The 20,137-nt window shown below is 46.1% G+C and overlaps 1 protein-coding gene and 1 pseudogene across 1 annotated transcript; one reads left to right on the forward strand and one right to left on the reverse strand.

Moving 5' to 3' along the window:
* The first annotated feature begins 4,212 nt into the window (after nt 1-4,212).
* Nucleotides 4,213-5,450, forward strand: LOC117194161 (annotated as a pseudogene).
* A 7,393-nt stretch (nt 5,451-12,843) lies between these two features.
* On the reverse strand, nt 12,844-19,121 carry LOC117193495. Its single transcript, XM_033398247.1, has 2 exons — nt 15,227-19,121; nt 12,844-15,154 (listed from the first exon to the last, which is right to left on the reverse strand). Exons 1-2 carry the CDS (start codon nt 18,577-18,579, stop codon nt 13,321-13,323), a joined length of 5,187 nt encoding a protein of 1,728 aa, XP_033254138.1. The 5' UTR covers nt 18,580-19,121; the 3' UTR covers nt 12,844-13,320.
* Nucleotides 19,122-20,137: the final 1,016 nt, after the last annotated feature.

Consider the following 20,137-nt stretch of genomic DNA (forward strand, 5'->3'; position numbering starts at 1 on the left):
CAAAGACTATACAATACCAAGATGTCGCATGAGCGACCAAAAAGCTGTTCTATGGCGGGTCCTAACATTAGGACCCAAAAGGCACGAGGGAGCGCGCGGGGTTTCAATTCCCTTTTCGCCTGTACTTCGTCTCTACCGCGACCCCGCTGCCCAACGGTTTCGTCTGTTCGGCAACAGCACCGTCGAAGCGGTGGTCGCGGATCGCCGATGTCTTTGGAGCGGCACAGTGGGACCTTTGGCCGTCTCAGCTTGCTAAATTAGTTAGTTAGTCAATAAATATTTGCACACTGAAAAAATTTTAAACTTTGAGTGCTTATACATATCTTCTAAACTAAAACTATCTTGAAAATTCGATTGGAAAATTCTCTATTAGATGCGTACATTAAATTTATCTAAAGCACTCATACAATTTTTTTACTATTTCGGCTGAGTCCCCACTGTGCCGCGCCAAAGACATCAGCGACCACGCTGCCCTACGGTTTCGGCACGCAGCCACTGACATGCTTTCAGTGCGCTTGTGTGTGAAGCTAAAAGCCGTATATGCTGCGGGCGAAACCGGTTTATGGCCGTGCCGACCTAGGACATACACACATATACACAACTACAAGCATATTTCTGGGTTGGCTCGAGCTCGTGCTGACCGAGGCATTGACGAAGCCGAGTAGCACTTCGGAGGCGAAGGTAGCGTAAAAGAGAATTGAAGTACTAGCCCCGCGCGCCCGTACCATGAAGAGTCAAACGAAAATTGAAAAAGCATTTGTTCCTCATGCGACATCTTGGTATTGTATAGTCTTTGATTAAAATCAATGAATAAATAAAAGCTACATATAAAAGCTTTGGCGGCGCACGTCTGCCGCTCCGTAGAAGGTCGGAACTGTCCGTATCTCTGTGGTGGAGGCTGTGTCTTTCTCTGGTTTTCTCTCGCATACGATCGGGGTGGGCCTCTATATAGATATGTAAATATTTCTGCTTTCGAAGACTTGCCGCACTTTCCGTCTTTTTATCTTGAAGGGATGTCTGTCTATCCTTCCATCTTCCAGGCAATTCCTTTGACCATCTTTCACTGTATTCGTCGCCTATCGATCATTTAGCACCATTATCCATTGACGTGTTCATTCGTTTTAATGTCCATCTCTGGGGTTTCTTGAGTCTGAATATAGAAATATGTACATACATATGTATGTATGTATCTTTGTTTCTTTCTACTCTTTTTTTACCTCTATTGAAAGTGCACTGTTTCTAACTTTGATTTTCCCGCCCATAACACTATTCATCTCTCATAAAAGCTTTTAAATCCCATCTATAATATTTAAAGGCTCTCCATCTGTCTCTGACCCTTGAATTGCTTAATTGGCAAACATTTTTGGGGTCGCGTTGCATTAATGAGGACAATTGAAAATGTCAACAGTTGTCCCTTTCGGTTTGCGCATAATTACAGCTCCAAAAAAAACATTGACGAATTTCCTCTAACCGAGGGTTATCTAAATGAGTTTCCCTCCCATATGAGGGCTAACTTCCCCCCCTTTCCATCTCATGTTCATCACTTCACTTCATATATGTATGTACAAACATATGTATGTACATATGTATGGGCATGTGTTAATTAGTCAGAGCCCGCAAAAATCCATCTGCATTCCATGGCAAATGTCAAAAATCGAAATTACTAAATTATGAAATGACATCCCCTACACATCGCCATCGTCCGCCGCCCCATCCATCCATGCATCCATCCGTCCGTTTTCCGTGTTAATTAAATTTTTGGATTGTATACAGATGTTTCTAATGTTTTGTGTCGATTTGTAGGGTTGGAGGAAAGTCAAATTGCCGGAGAAATTCAATATTTATGCCCAGATTGTGTGTGTCAATAAATGTTCAATTGATTTCCAGTTTGACAGATGATATTCGGTCAAAGACTCTTGATTGATGGTCTGTTATGACGGCCAAGGGGAGATTATATTATAAGAAGAACGAATAACAATTGAAATGTCAAAGGAGTAGAAGAATAAATAGTTATGAGAAGTTAAAGAAAGCGGTTAAGTAGTCCTTTGGTTAATATTTTACTTACAAGATTTGAAGGGGTATGAAATGTAAGGATGATTGTGGGGTAAGCTCACCTGAAATGAGAAATGGGAAATTTTAGTTTTCGGCTATAGAATCTCGATCGTTCTGCATATTCCTACATATGTGGGTCCTCCAATTCCCCAACACTTAAGCCCCCAACAAACATCAAAACCGCCAAGAGGCCCAACCAAACATTAAAAAAATAATTAATAACCTTAGCTAAAAGGAAAAAAGTCATCAAATGCCACGCCCATTTAAATACAAACAATTTTCGAGCTATAATCATACATCAGCGGTGCCACACCCCCCGCGGAAGCACCCACTCCCCAGTCAATCTCTGCCCGAATGAGAGAGCACTTGACATTGAAAAAATTTGTAAAAATTCCCATGGTACCGCGAAGGAGAAGAGCGAAAATAGCCAAATATGATATTGGGTGGGGAGTGAGGGAGCTAGAGAGAGAGAGAGCGATGGTCAGCATCAGCAGGGGGCATCCCTCATCTCCAATCGCATCTCTCAATCATTCTTACACAAAAACAAATAAAAACCCATTAAGCAGAAAACCAACAACAGCAAAAACCACGGGAGGGTCGTCTATGATAGACGGCAGAGCAAAGGGAATGCAAGAAAGTAGCGGCAAGCAATTAACAACTACAACGACAAACAAAACGCGTAAGAGGGAGAGCGAGAACGAGAGAAGTCTTCGGCTACTGCAGAGCCGATGTGTGTGGGCAGCAACAACAGCCACAACACGACAGATAAGAGCAGCCTCAAAGCAAAGAAGAAAAGGGAGGAGATCAGCGCGCAAGCAAAGAGGAGTGATAGGGAACGGGGGAGCAGGGATATTGAGTGAGAAAGTGCATTAGATAAGCAAAACTCGGGTGGAAACCGATCCGACTAGAGTTGGAGTCCCAGCTGTGTTTGATCTCGTTCTCTCTCTCTTCCAAAAACAGAAGCAGTAGCAGCGCAGCTATAAATAGTCGTCCCTCCCCTCCCCTCCCCACCGCTCACTCTGTCCAGAGCAAAGTGCAGTTAATACTTCGTGTAAAATATTTGCTTGCACACACACACGAGGAGCAGAAATAAGAGAGAGAAATAAAATCAAAGTTGCGGGCGTCGGCTGCAGTAACAAAAGACAGTAGCGGGGCAGGCAATGAGGGAGGGGGAAGCATGGAAATATCATATGTGGGCAAATCGACATGTTTCCTGTCAACTTGTTGGAGTCAGGGGTGGAGTTGAAAAGGGTTTAGCCCCTCTATCTCTCGTTGCGCCTCTGGGCGGGCCTCGTACTAATCACACGACTTGCAGTTGTCGCCCATTCCGCTCCCATTCCAATCCATTCCCGCGCTTCCTCTCATTACCATGACCATTCTTATGGGTCTCTCGGTTCCCCAGGGTTTGTTGCATTCGCAGAATCTCAGTTCGTCACATGCTTGTAACAAAAAATCAACAAAATTCAGGGTGACTGCTCTGACACTTGCTATGACGACAACAACAACAACAACAACAGGAACAACACTCAGAGTTGCATGAAGCAAAAAATGTTTAATGAGTGACAGAGCGACAGAATGACTGACATGCAAAGCTGTGGAGCAAGAGAGCGAACGGATGAGAGAAATTTGCATCTCTGGTAGGTTTCGGGGGGCTGCTGCACCACCCACCGCTGTCCAACCCGAAAACTGAAGTTGCTTTTGTGTTTTTACGGGATATTCAGCATGTACAGACATGGGCATGGCCAGAGGGGGGCCTGGGAAGGGGAGCTTTAAAAAGGTTTAGGTTTAGGGGACACAGGGCGGCTTTAGAAAGGGGTTTTGGTGCGAAGAGGCTTTAGACGAGAATTATGCAGAGAGATGGCGTAGCTCTAGGGTGTTTCCGAGAGTGGTTCGTGGTGATGGCGACGACGAAGCATTGGGGCAAAGTGTCCATTATGTTGATTTGAAAAATAAAAGCAACGGATGCAGGGACGTGGAGGAGGTCCACAAAGGCAGGCAGGCGGGGGAGGGGGCTGATGACTAAAATTTAGTTGATTGAAAGACAGTAATGTACTTGGTGACACTTGCTGTTGTTGTTGCTAGTGCCCCGTTGTTTTATTTAGCAGAGACTTAGAGCGAAAAAAGACCAAGGGGAGGTGGGGACCTCCATATAAGGAATAATTTCCCCAGAACACATTGACTCTTCCGTCAAAAAGGCTGAAAAAACTGATGAAACTAATCCGAAATCGAACACAATCACACGGACATTAAAGGCAAAGGTACCCCTGCACACGTGGAAATGCTCGAAGACCCCCGACGTCCGTCGAAAAAATCAATCAGCCCCCCCAGGCGTTCCTCGTATCAGAGGACCGGAATGGAGAACCTGGACCAGCTCATAGCGAAGCTCACGCAGATGGCGGACGGTGCGGGCGGCGTCCAGCTGTCGACGATGGACCTTGAGAGCCTGTGTCTGAGGGCCCGCGGAGTGCTGCTGCAGGAGCCAGCGCTGCTGGAGGTCACGGCACCCGTGAATGTCCTCGGCGACATCCACGGACAGTACGGGAACCTGCTAAAGTACTTGGCCTCGGGTGGATACCCGCCCGAGGGGCGGTACCTGATGCTGGGCGACTACGTGGACCGGGGCAAGAACTCGATCGACACGCTCACGGCCCTGAAGGTGCGCCACCCGGATCATGTCTTCCTGCTGCGAGGCAACCACGAGTCCGCCAGCCTGAACCGCGTGTACGGCTTCTACGGCGAGTGCAAGCGCCGCTTCACGGTCAAGATGTGGCGCACCTTCGTCGACTGTCTGCCCATCGCGGCGGTGATCGAGAACAGCATCTTCTGCTGCCACGGCGGCCTCAGTCCCGACTTCTTCAACCTCGACCAGATCCGCACCATAGCGCGGCCCTGCGACATCCCCGAGTCCGGGATGCTGTGCGACCTCCTGTGGTCCGATCCGGACTTCACCAACTTCGGCTGGAACCCGAACGATCGCGGTGTGAGCCACACCTTCGGCTCGGATGTGGTCAGCACCTTCATGCTGCGCTTCCACTTCACGCTGATATGCCGCGGCCACCAGGTCGTGGAGGATGGCTAAGAGTTCTTTGCCAAGCGCCAGCTCTTGACCTCTTGACTTCTCGGCCCCAACTACTGCGGGGAGTTTGACAATGCGGGTGCCATGACGTCCATCGATAAGGATCTACTGTGCACCTTCGCATTCAGAAGCCAAGCTTCATTCGTCGATCGATTTTGTTTAACGACAAATTATCCGCTCCCCGGGGAGTTTCCCCCATGATTATCAGGGGATGTCCACACATCAATGAAACACTTTATTGAACCACAGTTACAATTATTTAATTAAGTTTTCCAGTGAATAAAAAAAAACGAAACCCCTTTGAAAGTGGGTACATATAAAATGTGTATTTTAATTTGATAAATTACAATCGTTAATTTCAATCTAGACGAGGGGGAACGTTGTTAGTTGCTGCGGACACCGCAACTCTACAGTTATACCCGATACTAAGTCAGTATGACTCTCCTCCGGCAGACGCCGCTAATCTTAAGCGACACGACAAAGAGTGAGTGCGAGAGAGACAGAAAATCAGTCTGAGCGTGACGTCGGGCGCTGCGTAGCCACTGAAAATTGATTTGTTCCTTTTGGCTATAAAAATGATCTGATCTGATCCAGATTCAGCAATCTGATAGATATGGTCGTTATCTATGATTCTGCGTTTTCAGTTTTCTCGAATCTGCAATATTGTGGATGCAACAGATTTTCGTCTTTTGTGTGGGCGGAAGGGGGTGGGGCGAAATTCTGAGATATACGTTTTATAGTGAGATCTAACAGGAGTGCGGATACCAAATTTGGTTACTCTAGCCTAAATAGTCTCTGAGATTTGTGGATGACCCAGATGTTCGTCCTTTGCGGGGGCGGAAGGGGGTGTGGCGAAATTTGGACACGAAACGGTCAAGGTCCGATATCACAGGAGTGTGGATACCAAATTTGGTTGCTCTGGCTCTTATAGGTTCTGAGATCCTTGAACTCATATTTTGCAATTGGCAAAACCGACCATGAAACCTGTGTGTTAGAGAGAGACAGATCGAGAAAGAATGAAATTGTTTTCTTGATTCTGGCTATAATCATTATACGATCTGATTCAGATTTTGCACTCTAGAAGATATAGTCATCTTCTACGATTCTGCGTTTTTAGTTTTCTTGTATCGTCGAAATTGTGGATGCCACAGATTTTCGTCCTTTCTGGAGGCGGAAGTGGGCGGGGCGAAGTTTTGAAATATTTTTGTAGCAGTGACATATCACAGAAGTCTGGATCCAAAACATCGTTGCTCTAGCTTTTATAGTCTTTGAGCACTAGGCGCTGAAGGGGACGGACAGACGGACGGACGGACGGACGGGCAGACGGACGGACGGACCGACGGACGGACGGACAGACGGACAGACAGACAGGGCTCAATCGACTCGGCTATTGATGCTGATCAAGAATATATATACTTTATGGGGTCGGAAACGATTCCTTCTGGACGTTACACATCCACTTTTACCACAAATCGAATATACCCCAATACTCATTTTGAGTATCGGGTATAAAAAGCCATAAAGGCAATTAAATTACGGCCAACTTGGCAAAGAAATTTTTTCCCCCTCAGAACACACTCCCCCCCCCCCCCCCCCCCCCCCCACCCACAGTCGGCGAAAGCCTCTTACAAAAATCAACGAGGTGGAACGTTGTGAGTTGCTGCGGACACCGCAACTCTACAGTTATACCCGATACTAAGTCAATATGGCTCTCCTCCGGCAGACGCCGCTTATCTTAAGCGACACGACAAAGAGTGCGAGAGAGACAGAAAATCAGTCTGAGCGTGACGTCGGGCGCTGCGTAGCCACTGCAAAATGATTTCTTGCTTTTCGCTACAAAAATGATCCGATCTGATCCAGATTCAGCAATCTGATAGATAAGGTCGTTATCTATGATTCTGCGTTTTTAGTTTTCTCGAATCTGCAATATTGTGGATGAAACAGATTTTCGTCCTTTGTGGGGGCGGAAGAGGGGGGGGCGAAATTCTGAGATATACGTTTTATAGTGAGATCTAACAGAAGTGCGGATACCAAATTTGGTTACTCTAGCCTTAATAGTCTCTGAGATTTGTGGATGCCCCAGATTTTCGTCTTTTGGGGGGGCGGAAGGGGTGTGGCGAAATTTGGACACGAAACGGTCAAGGTCCGATATCACAGGAGTGTGGATACCAAATTTGGTTGCTCTGGCTCTTATAGGTTCTGAGATCCTTGAACTCATATTTTTCAATTGGCAAAACCGACCATGAAACCTGTGTGTTAGAGAGAGACAGAGCGAGAAAGAATGAAATTGTTTTCTTGATTCTGGCTATAATAATTATACGATCTGATTGAACATATAGTCATCCTCTACGATTCTTCGTTTTTGGTTTAATCGTATCTTTAAAAATGTAGATGCCACAGATTTTCGTCCTTTGTGGGGGCGGAAGTGGGCGGGGCGAAGTTTTGAAATATTTTTGTAGCAGTGACATATCACAGAAGTTTGGATCCAAAACATCGTTCCTCTAGATCTTATAGTCTTTGAGCACTAGGCGCTGAAGGGGACGGACAGACGGACAGACATCCAGGGCTCAATCGACTCGGCTATTGATGCTGATCCAGAATATATATACTTTATGGGGTCGGAAACGATTCCTTCTGGACGTTACACACATTCACTTTTACCACAAATCTAATATACCCCAATACTCATTTTGAGTATCGGGTATAAAAAGCGGCTAAAATAATTACTAAAATGCATTACAACACGCACACTCTTGCCAAGCGGGGAGTGTGTGTGTGATAGAGAGAGGGGAACGAGGGGGACATGCAAATTGGTAAGCGAAAAAAAAAGTATAAATTAAATTACACTACAATTTGCAATTTGCAGAGGGAATAAATTAATGGCAATCCATTTCGGCAAATTGGAATTATGCAAAATGGCCATTAATGCTAATTTATGTGGACAGTAGTGGGGATTGTTCAGCCAGGCGGGGAGGGGAGGGTTATGTGGTGGTGACCTCCCCCCCCCCCATAGATTAAAGTCAAGGGCCTTGAACTATAGAAAGAGAGAGAGTGAGGGAATGAGGGCTCCTTGGAGCTGTCTTTGCGCCACCTTTTATGGTTATACCCTGCCCTGAGATACTACTTTGAACGAGAAATTCCTTTCGAAAAATGTCTTTAAAAAATCCAATTTAATAATCTATGCAAAAAGTAGACGAGACTTTCGCCATAAAGTTGCCCAAAGTTGGAATCTGCCACAAGACAAGACATGACAACAAGGAGGAGAGTTTTCCACGCCTTCAGGAGTGTTGACACACACACACACGCACACGCACACCCTTTTGAAGGATATCAGTGTCCAGGCAGTGTTCCAGGATAACAGCAAAGCAGAATAAACATATGTGTGGCATAAAGGACCCACAGCATAGCATTAACCCCACAATGGGCGCATAAATTTTGCAGCAGCATGTCCTGTCCGAAAAGGAGTACGGAGTGCCAGATGCACAGAAAAAGATAGAGAAGCGAAGCGAAGACAGGGACAAGCATAAGCTTATATATCCACAGAACTAATCTGAAGTTACACAGAGAGAGAGAGAGAGAGATGGACAGTGAGGCAGAGAGAGAGAGAGACAAGGATTTACATATTAAGCCATTTTTAATTTACGACTTGCCAAAAAGCTCAAAGTCGAAGACTTTCCCCCACGAATTATGTGTCACCCAAAAGTCCAACCCCTACACCACCCACCCCCTCCTCCTGCCATCGCCTGTCTAAACAGTAGATAACAGACGCAAGAGAGCGAGAAGGAGCGGTGGATGGGGGATGGAGAGAGATAGAGACGAACATAGATGGATGATAAAGGCGCCACAGTCGCAGGCAAAAGGGATACCGCCATGTCCTGGAATTGTACGCAAAAGCCACATAACGGCCACCACTCCACCCACACTCTCCCAACTTTCACCCTGTTGGAGAGAGAGAGAGAAAGAGAGGGGGAGGGGTAGAGTGTGGCGCAACAATAACGGTAATAAAATAAAAGTAAATCCTTGCTTTGGCTTTTTTCCACTCCTTTTCGCCTCTTCGATTCCTTTCTCCTGGTCTCCCCTCTCTCCTTGCTCCTCTCTCCACTCTCCACTCTCCGCTTTGGCTCTGGCATCTGTCAAAGTTTGACATTGACGTACTCTCTGACGCAAGTTGTTTAGGGGTTTAGAGATGTTTTTCATGTCGGGACTTGTACACGCTCCTCCGGTACTCTTTCAAGGGGGGAAGGCAAACGAAAGTGAAAGGCACCGGTAAAAGGAACCGGAACCTTGAGGAATGCATTCTATAGGCATTGCTGCACTTCTGAGATGACTGACAGTGACATTGTGAAAAGAGTTTAGAACGTCAATGAATCTGTAATAGACACGGTTCTGATGTTCTGAAGTTATCAGAACCTGTAAAATTCATACCTTAAAGATTTAACAATAATCTATCCCATCTCTCTCTCTCTCTCTTGAACCCCCATTTTCTTGGGGTCTCTTTTTTGGCTAGAAATAATCCCAACAGGAAAAGGTAATAACAGTCTCCCTTAGGGCTATTCCATGGAATTTTATAGGGCTAGCTCTCATCGAATGGGGCACTTTCTTGTGCAGAATTTTCGTCAAGTTTTCCAGTTTACTGGTGCGACAACAGGTGCAGATGGTGATGTGTGTTTTGGGCCTGAAACGGACCATAGAACAGCCTTCAAAAGCCAAAAAACCAACCCAGCCATATGCTTTGGGTAGTTACAGTGTATCAGGAAAACCACCCTTTGCCCACAAAAGAAAAGAAAACCCCACCCAAACCCCACGTCCACCAAAAAAAAAAACCATCTTCTAACAAGCGGAAGGAAATGTCGGGATGCCAGATGGCTGCTGCCTGATGATGACGATGATGATGACAATGTTCATCGGTTTCGGTTCCTTAAAGTTTTTCATGGCGGACTGCCACTCGATGGGGACGGGTGTGGGCGTGGGCGTGGGCGTGGGCGTTGTGGTAAGGAAACCCAGTGAAAAGTCAATGTCTCTTGCGGTTTTGTCACTCAAATACACAAAAACCGCTTTGTTTGCCCCCAAGCGAAAGGAAGAGGAAATCCCTCCCTATCCGGGTGCCTGCCAGCCACGTCGTCTATTGTATCTCTGGGTGTGAAAAGATTTTCAGTTGATTTGACTCGATAAATGTATCTGTTCCTTGTTCATCGTTGATTAAGAAGCTTTCTTACACTCTGGGGCTTGTTATCCCCCAAAATGTTCACTCACCTGCAAAAAAAAGGCAAAACGGATCGGAGACAGGGTTAGCCAAAAGAGTTATGTTTGCTAATTAAAAGATTACAAAGGAGTAAACATTTCGGGGCACAAAATTGCCAACTAGCTCTGGCATCTAAGCGAAAGACCCCCAGAAAAAATCAACCACAATCGACCCCTAAACGAGAGGGCAGGCAGAAAAAACATCTCTATTTAAAATATGGCCCAAGCGAATGATTTATAACATGTTTTTTCGTATTTCCAGTCGGTGAGGAGGCAGAAATTATAATGGTAGAAAGGGGCAAGGACATTAGCCTGGTCACCTTTAAAAAAATAAGCGGGCGCCCTCGGCAAGCGGTGAAAAATGAGTAGGCAATTGTTTAGATTCGGCTGGCAGGGCTATTTATTTAGGATACGACTGCCAGTTGATGATGAGTCGTCTGTTCGAGTATCATATGCCCAAAGAACAGATGGGGAGAGCTCTGGGGTAAGAAAGTACAAAAAATGTCTTCCTGGCCTTAAAATATTGTGAAAATAGGAACCAAAATGCAGTTAAAGGTGATGCTCTTTTCCAAAGTTCTCTCATGTGCGCTCTCTTGTTCTGTGTTCTGCTATATGCTGCCCCTGGAAAGTCCTCTCTCGTTTGCATGCCGCTTCCCCGTCACTGTCAAGCTTTTGTTTTGTTCAAGGGCTTTTGCTAATGCAGTCGCGCTGCGTTCCCTCTCTTTCTAAGCTGGCTTTGAGCTCGAAGCTCAGCTTAAAGCTCAGTTAAGGTTCCTTCTCTCTCTTTCTCGCTGCACTTTGTCGCCTTTTAATGGGCACCCCTTCAGGCTTTTTTTGGAATTACACACAAAACACAATGGCACTCATTTGAATATATATCAATTATGGTTATGCATAATTTCAGATTAAAGAAACCCCTTAAAAATTAACAACAATTACTCAAAAAGAGAGTGAGGAAGAGAATGAAAAAACGAAGCCTAATTCAGTTATCAAAATATACACAAAAAAAAAAGAAAAATATGAAAACTCGAGCTACTTTCACCACTGCCTGGCAACCCACAAAATATCATGATTAATCAGCAACAGAAACAAATGATATGAGAAAAATTCAGGAAAAACCACAAAAAAAACAACAACAAAACGACGGAGAAGAAGGAAATGCTAAAGAAAGAACAAACAATGTTGCAGCTATGGCTCAATAAGCCAACAAAAGGTGAACCTCCTCCGACCTCGTGCCTCGAGCCGATGATAAAACATTTTTCAGCCTCTTTCTGTATTTTCGAACGAAAAGCCGCAAACAACAACAAGAATGGACTTGCATGATGAAGAGAGAAAAGAAGAAGAAGAAGAAAATATAATGCTAACCACAATGAAAATTGAAAAACATTTATTAGAAGACGGTCTTAGGGGGTGGAGGAGGGGCGCACGCACATGCAAAGGAGTAGCACGTTCCGAAAGCCAAAGCTTTTAATACCCAACATTTTTGGAGTTGTATTTCCAAAAATATGTATATTCCAAGGCCGATATATAAGTAGTTCTACAGACCTCACTGGATCGTAATGGTGTCCATGTCAAAACCATAATACCCTCTGCTAGGGTACCTTGAGGAGTCTGAGCCTCAACCCAGGCCTCGATTACATAAGTCTGAGGGTTTAGCCAGGGGCTCCGGGGAACAGGGGAACAGGAACCGGCGACTGTGAGGCTACTGGCCGGGGGAATTATTTATGAGGGTTAATAATCGAATCGAACGATTGTTCAGACAAGATAAAGTCCACGGACGTCTCTCGCGCTCCCCTCTCTGTCCCTCTTTCGTCTGCGTTGTGTGCGTTATCTTTGACTCAGCAGAAATCATTTCTCTTCTCGCTCTCCCACTTCCACTCTGTGCCCCGCTCTTATGCTGTCTTTTTATGCAAGCGAATGCGGGTGCTTCTCAATGCAGCGCGCTCTCTCTCTCTCTCTCTCTCTCTCTCTCTCTCTCTCTCTCTCTCTCTCCTTGTCACTCATTCTGCCGTTTGCCATTTGGCAGCTATCTCTCTCTATTTTTATACCCGATACTCAAAATGAGTATTGGGGTATATTAGATTTGTGGTAAAAGTGGATGTGTGTAACGTCCAGAAGGAATCGTTTCCGACCCCATAAAGTATATATATTCTTGATCATCAGCCGAGTCGATTGAGCCATGTCTGTCTGTCCGTCTGTCCGTCCGTCCGTCTGTCCGTCTGTCCGTCCGTCCGTCTGTCCGTCCCCTTCAGCGCCTAGTGCTCAAAGACTATAAGAGCTAGAGCAACGATGTTTTGGATCCAGACTTCTGTGATATGTCACTGCTACAAAAATATTTCAAAACTTCGCCCCGCCCACTTCCGCCCCGAAAAGGACGAAAATCTGTGCCATCCACATTTTTAAAGATACGATAACTATATGTTCTAGAGTGTAAAATCTCAACCAGATCGTATAATTATTATAGCCAGTGGTTATGAATTAGTGGACTGTATAATCGTTTATATCTTGAGCTTATTTATTATTTATTGATTATTTAATATTGGTGGTTATAGTACAATTATATTACAAGAATAGCGGGGGGTTCGATTCTGCGGCGGTACAAACTATGTGTGCGGGCGGCTTCGTCTCGAAGTTTCTACTGCATCAACTCCGCGAAAAGAAGTCGAGCAAAAGGGAATTGAAAGATCACGCGATAAGACTCGACGCGACGGTTTCAATGCAAAACAACGGAACGCATCGCTGTGTGCGTGTGCAGCTGCGGGTCTGGCCATGCGTGTGAGAACATTACAGCTATGTTCTGGACCCGAGTAAACAACAACACAGCTATGCGCGTAAAAATAGTTACTTAGGCGGTGTACTACAATCATGAGCGTGTAAATAGGTCAATCGCAATATACATGTAAAAACTACGAGGCTCATTTCTCACCATACCGGCCCCCCTGAACGACTGTTCAGAACAAGGGAAGCACAGCAAGTTTGGTAATAGGCCTCTTGTACACTCCTCGGGCGGTTTTGACGGTGACCACTCGAACCCTCTCGTCTTGGCCAGGATGAACTTCGGTGATTCGCCCAAGCAGCCACTTGCTAGGCGGTTGATTTGGCTCCTTCAGTACCACAAGAGTGTCCACGGTTATGTCGTTGGACTCCTGCTGCCATTTCGTGCGAGGTTGCAAGGAAGTAAGGTATTCCAGATTCCAACGTTTCCAGAATCCTTGAACCTTGGCTTGCAGTTGTCTCCAACGCTGCAGTCTGTTAATGTTGACGTCTAACAAGGACGGCTCCGGCACCGACATGTGAGGTTGACCTGTAAGAAAATGAGCGGGGGTAAGGGGATCCAAGCTGTGATCGCTGGGCGCGCACAGTGGGCGAGAGTTGAGTAACCCTTCAATCTGAGTTAAAATTGTTGAATATTCCTCGAAGGTTAACGCACTGCTACCAATTACTCGGCGAAGGTGGAGTTTGATAGATCGTACGCCTGTTTCCCAAAGACCTCCAAAGTGCGGGGCAGATGGCGGAATGAAGTGCCAGTTGATGTCCTGACTCGTCAGAAAATTAGCAATTTCCTCGTCTTGACTTTGAGATACAGCTATCCGTTGCATCTCCGTTAGTTCCTTTCTGGCTCCATGGAATGTTGTGCCATTGTCCGAGTACAAGTCGGATATAGGGCCACGTCGAGACCAAAAACGTTTGAAAGCGGCGATAAATGCAGGAGTCGTCAAATCACTGACGAGCTCGATATGAATTGCTTTGGTGGACAGACAAACAAAGATGGCAAACCAAGCTTTGCCAAACTTCGGTGTCCGACCTGCTGATGTCTTGATGGTAACTGGTCCAGCGTAATCCAATCCAGAATGTAGAAAGCAGCGGGTGGGCTGAACGCGAAAGGCGGGAAGATCAGCCATGAGTTGTGTACTCGTCCCTTTGCGCTGGAGGAAGCATATCTTGCAGTTGAATACAATTTTGCGGACTATGTTACGGGCTCCCAGGATCCAATACTTCTGTCTCAACGTGTGAAACATAAATTCGACTCCAGCGTGTAACGATGTGACGTGCTGGTGTCTAGCTATTAAAACAGCGACTGGTGATTCCTTTGGAAGAAGTATGGGATGTTTTGCGTCATAGGTTGTCATCGAGTTTCCAATGCGTCCTCCTACGCGCAGAATTCCTTGGTCGTCAACAAATGGAGTGTAGTGAATCAACTTGGACTTTTGAGAAAGGGCTTGTCCAGTGCTCAGCTGTCTGTACTCCACTTGGAAGAACTCCATCTGGACATGTTTGATTACCCTAGAGCGGGCATATTGAAGCTCCCATGACGATAAAAATGATGACAGGCGGTCCTTGCAACGAAGACGATGTACGAACCGAAAGCAATAGCTAAGTGTCCGCAAGAGATGTGACCAGGAGGAAGCTTTGTTGATCATACAGTTAAGATCATTTCCTTCATTGGAAATGTGTAGACTAACTTGGGGCTTGACCTTTACTTCCATCCGCTCAGCGTCCTCAGTCGACAGTGCGAACTTGGCCTTAACAGGTGGCCAAGTGCGATGTGATTGGGAAAGCCACGGTGGTCCATTCCACCACAGTTGATGTTCTACCAGATCCTTTGGTAAAAGTCCGCGTGATGCACAGTCCGCGGGATTGTCCTCAGTGCGAATGTGTTGCCAGCAGCTACGTGGGCAAGCTTCTAGAATCTCAGCCGTGCGATTACAAACATAAGTGTTCCAAGTCCGTGGGGGTGATGAGAGCCAATGTAGTACAATTTCGGAGTCTGACCAACACGAAGTACTTGAAATAGGAATAGTTAGAGTTTGCTTAACCAGAGACATCAATTTCGACAGAAGATGGGCGGCATTCAACTCGAGCCGTGGGATGGAGATAGGTTTGATGGGTGCCACCCGGGTTTTTGCGGCGATCAGTGTTACAGCGTAGTCATTATTGACTCTCACGCGACTGTAGATGACAGCGGCGTATGCATGAGATGACGCATCGGCGAATCCATGCAGCTCCGTTGCTTGAAGTGGCGAGGATAGATAGCGGGGTATGCGACAGCTTTCCAGTAAATGAACTTCAGCTACAAACTGTTGCCACCGTGCGCATAGCTGCGCGGGTAGTGGTTCGTTCCAGTCGACCGAGCTCAGCCAACTATCTTGAAAGAGAACCTTTAGAAATACAGTTGTGGGGGCAAGCAACCCCAGTGGATCGTAGATCTTGGCAAGCTCGGACAGCAAAATCCGTTTTGTCAGAACCCCTGTGGCGTCGGGAATGGTCAACTTGAAGGAAAGCTCGTCCACAGCCGGGTCCCAGCGTATTCCAAGAACCTTGACATATTGAGTTGGGCTCTTTCCCTCTAGGGCTTCAAGTGGATACTCACAAATGTCCTGTGGCAGCGATTTGAGTAGTGACCAACAGTTTGAACTCCATTTTCGAAGTTTAAATTGAGCTTGGCTCAATAGCAAAATTAATTCATCTTTGAGTGCAATGAGATCGTCGATACTATCGCAACCAGTAGGGATATCATCCACGTACGCGTCTCGTACAAGCACAGCAGCAGCCTTCGGATACAAATCGGCATGATCTTGCGCGATCTGCTTGAGGACTCGAACAGCCAAGAACGGCGAAGACGCTAAACCATACGTCACGGTCAGCAATCGATAATGATCGAGTGTAGCAGTCTCCTCCTTTCGCCAGACAATCCGTTGGTAATGCTTGTGATCTTCTGAAACCAGGATGCCTCTAAACATTTTCTCAATGTCCGTACAAAACACATAGCGATGCTGACGGAAACGTAGACATACTCCAAGTAAATCCCTTTGAATAGGTGGTCCGATGTGTAGTCGTGAATTAAGTGAAGATCCATTGCAGTCCTCCCCAGAGCCATCGAATACAACTCGGCATTTCGTGGTGGTGCTATCTGGTTTAAATACTGCGTGGTGTGCTAAGTAATTGTGATTGGCGGGACCGTTTTCTACGGTACTAGAAGGAATCACCTCCATGTGTCCTCGTTGTATATAATCCTCCATAAACTCGACATACTGTTGTTTGAGCGCAGGAAATTTTCGAAATTTCCGCTCGAGAGAAGAAAAGCGTCGTAGTGCTTGTGGCAGTGTGGACCCCATCGGAGGGGCAGATTCCTTGAACGGGTATTGGACGATGTACACGCCATCGTTTCTGCGGGCGTGCGTATGAACGAAGTGTTGCTCAGCGGGATCACTAGCATCAATGGTAGCGTCACTTGGTTGAACTCGTTCCATGTCCATGAACGATCGAACCAAAGTGTCCAGATCCTCGTGCGCGTGATGTGCTAGTGCGTGGTTGTGAGCATCACTACTGAGATGGTAGCTGCCTGTAATGACCCAACCAAAATTAGTATGAAGTGCAATAGGATATTCAGAACCAAACTCTTTGCGTTGTCCAGTGTACAGGTTCCAAAGCTGATCAGCTCCTAAGATCACGTCGATTTCGCCTGGTTTACCAAATGTAGGGTCCGCTAAGGGTAGATCACTAATCCTTTTCCACATCGGTGTGTTAGACTCGATCCTCTGGGCTGGAATCGAGGATGTTAAAGTGTTCATAATCAGACCTGTTACCACCACTGAGGCCGAGCTTGTGCGGGAGAGCAGCGTGAATGTGGCGCGACCTCTAGTAACCCCAGCAGGATTTGCGCCTAGACCAACCACTGGTATACGAGCGTGGGTGCGCGGCAAACCAATTCGTTGAATAAATGATTCGGCGACCATCGTTATAGTCGAACCAGTATCCAACAGTATCCTGCAGGTGGTCTCGTTGCCCCAGGAGTCGACTATAGTGGCCAAAATCGTTGGCAATATGGCCTGACTCTTGGCCACGAATTTCCTCTCCAATGTATGATGGCTGACCACGGCAGGATCAGCGTCATCAGGGAAACTGGACGAGCGGACGGGTGAGTCAGCGGAGTTATTGACATCAGCGGAAGCCGTGACAGAGCGTATGTCCTCTGGATGAACAAGAGTGTGGTGCCTCAGCTTACACAGACGGCACGTGTTTGTGGAATTACACTCCTTGACTTGATGAGATCGGCTTAGACAATTGAAGCACAAATGACCATCCCTTGCGAACTTGCGGCGGTCCACAACATCCAGAGCCTTGAATTGAGTGCACGCATAAAGGCTGTGTTGCTCGTGACAATATACACAATCACGAGCAGACGTATTTGGCACGTCCACATGATGAGAAATTGCACGACGTTTATTCAGCACCGTGTGTGTATCCTGGATTAGCTTTGGATCTTGACAAGACTCAAGTGCATCGCAACGGGCGAAGACAAAGCCGAACAGGTCATTTATGGTCACATTTTCCTTGCACGATTCACTGGAGGTGGCCCACGCTTCCTTGCATTCCGGGTCTAACTTTGAGAGCAAGATATGGATTAGCCACACATCGCGGCTGTCGCAGCTCAGCGCATGTAGACCACGTATACTTTCGTCAGCGGTGTCGACTATCTTACGCAACTCGGCGATGTTTGAACCCTTTGCGGTTGGCAACGAAAGAAAGTTTTGAATGAACGAACGAGCAATCAGTGACTTCTTGTTGTAGCGATTTTCGAGCCTCTCCCATGCGTCCTGGTAATTGGCATCCGATACGGGAATATGTTTTATCAGAGACAACGCTTCACCATCCAGATAGGATTTCAAATAATGAAACTTTTGGCACTTGGACAGACTACTCTTCTTGTCGACTGAGCCTAAGAACAAGTCACTAAACTGACACCAATCCTCGTATCTGCCCGAAAACGTCGGAATGCGTATTTTCTCGAACTGCAGCTCTGTGGTTCCCGATGAGTCCCGAATCCTCTCCAGAAGTTGAGTTTGTCCCTCAAATAAGCGTTCCACAGTGGTCGATAGCAGTAGATTTGAGTTGTCGTGCTCAGTCTCGTGACTGCTCCGGTTACGTATGGCTTCAGTGAAGATACTATGCGCACTAAAGAACCTTTTCTCATATTCGGGGATGTCCAAATCCGGATCCACGTATTCCTCTTCATCATTATATTGGACCAGCTCTTCAGACAGCTCCATAAAGCGGTTGAAAGTTGCAACAAGTCGGTCCAACTTGTGCTCTAATGTTTGCACAGAAGTACATGACTGTACAAACTCTTGAGCCTCCGCAGCCACGCGAGTTAATTGGGATTTGCAGGCCCCACGTTGCTGAATTAGACGATGCACTAGGGCCTTCATGGCAAACAGCGGGTAACGGTATCACTCAATATGTATATGTATAAATAAACTCAAACGCGGAGATCCGGCTCGAAGGACCAATTTTTGTTATGGTTATGAATTAGTGGACTGTATAATCGTTTATATCTTGAGCTTATTTATTATTTATTGATTATTTAATATTGGTGGTTATAGTACAATTATATTACAAGAATAGTGGGGGGTTCGATTCTGCGGCGGTACAAACTATGTGTGCGGGCGGCTTCGTCTCGAAGTTTCTACTGCATCAACTCCGCGAAAAGAAGTCGAGCAAAAGGGAATTGAAAGATCACGCGATAAGACTCGACGCGACGGTTTCAATGCAAAACAACGGAACGCATCGCTGTGTGCGTGTGCAGCTGCGGGTCTGGCCATGCGTGTGAGAACATTACAGCTATGTTCTGGACCCGAGTAAACAACAACACAGCTATGCGCGTAAAAATAGTTACTTAGGCGGTGTACTACAATCATGAGCGTGTAAATAGGTCAATCGCAATATACATGTAAAAACTACGAGGCTCATTTCTCACCAGCCAGAATCAAGAAAACAATTTCATTCTTTCTCGCTCTGTCTCTCTCTAACACACAAGTTTCATGGTCGGTTTTGTCAATTGCAAAATATGAGTTCAAGGATCTCAGAACCTATAAGAGCCAGAGCAACCAAATTTGGTATCCACACTCCTGTGATATCGGACCTTGACCGTTTCGTGTCCAAATTTCGCCACACCCCTTTCCGCCCCCGCAAAGGACGAAAATCTGGGGCATCCCCAAATCTCAGAGACTATTAAGGCTAGAGTAACCAAATTTGGTATCCGCACTTCTGTTAGATCTCACTATAAAACGTATATCTCAGAATTTCGCCCCACCCCCTTCCGCCCCCACAAAGGACGAAAATCTGTTGCATCCACAATATTGCAGATTCGAGAAAACTAAAAACGCAGAATCATAGATAATGACCATATCTATCAGACTGCTGAATCTGGATCGGATCATTTTTATACCCAAAAGGAACAAGTCAATTTGCACTGGCTACGCAGCGCCCGACGTCACGCTCAGACTGATTTTCTGTCTCTCTCGCACGCACTCTTTGTCGTGTCGTTTAATATTAGCGGCGTCTGCCGGAGGAGAGCCATACTGACTAAGTATAGGGTATAACTGTAGAGTTGCGGTGTCCGCAGCAACTCACAACGTTCCCCCTCGTTTATAATTTATTCACAAATTTCATCTATTATGGGGATTCTTTTCATTTTTTTTCTGTTTTTTCGGATGCGTGGGTGCGAAATTAATAAATTATAAAGAGATAATCAATCATGGAATGCGCTTTTGTGTGTGGTTCGAGCTTGGGGCATGGATCACCCACGTTGACGGAAGATTTATGTATGGACAAAAAATGTTTGGAGACAAACGTGGAAATTAATGATGCAGGTCTCTATGTGAATGGGGAATGGGAACTGATCGTGCATAGATCTAGTATATACTATCTCTACTACGAATTTTTTATTGGTATTGTGGGGAAACGGATATCTGTACGAAGGAGTCT

The sequence above is a fragment of the Drosophila miranda genome (genome assembly GCF_003369915.1).
Source record: "Drosophila miranda strain MSH22 chromosome Y unlocalized genomic scaffold, D.miranda_PacBio2.1 Contig_Y2_pilon, whole genome shotgun sequence".
NCBI lineage: Eukaryota > Metazoa > Arthropoda > Insecta > Diptera > Drosophilidae > Drosophila > Drosophila miranda.

Excerpts from the sequence above, each read along its gene's own strand:
- LOC117193495 (XM_033398247.1), bottom strand. The coding sequence starts at position 18,579 with ATGAAGGCCCTAGTGCATCGTCTAATTCAGCAACGTGGGGCCTGCAAA. Across the intron at positions 15,155-15,226 it reads ATCTCCATCCCACGGCTCGA|TACTTCGTGTTGGTCAGACT; the intron begins GTTGAATGCCGC and ends TCCTATTTCAAG.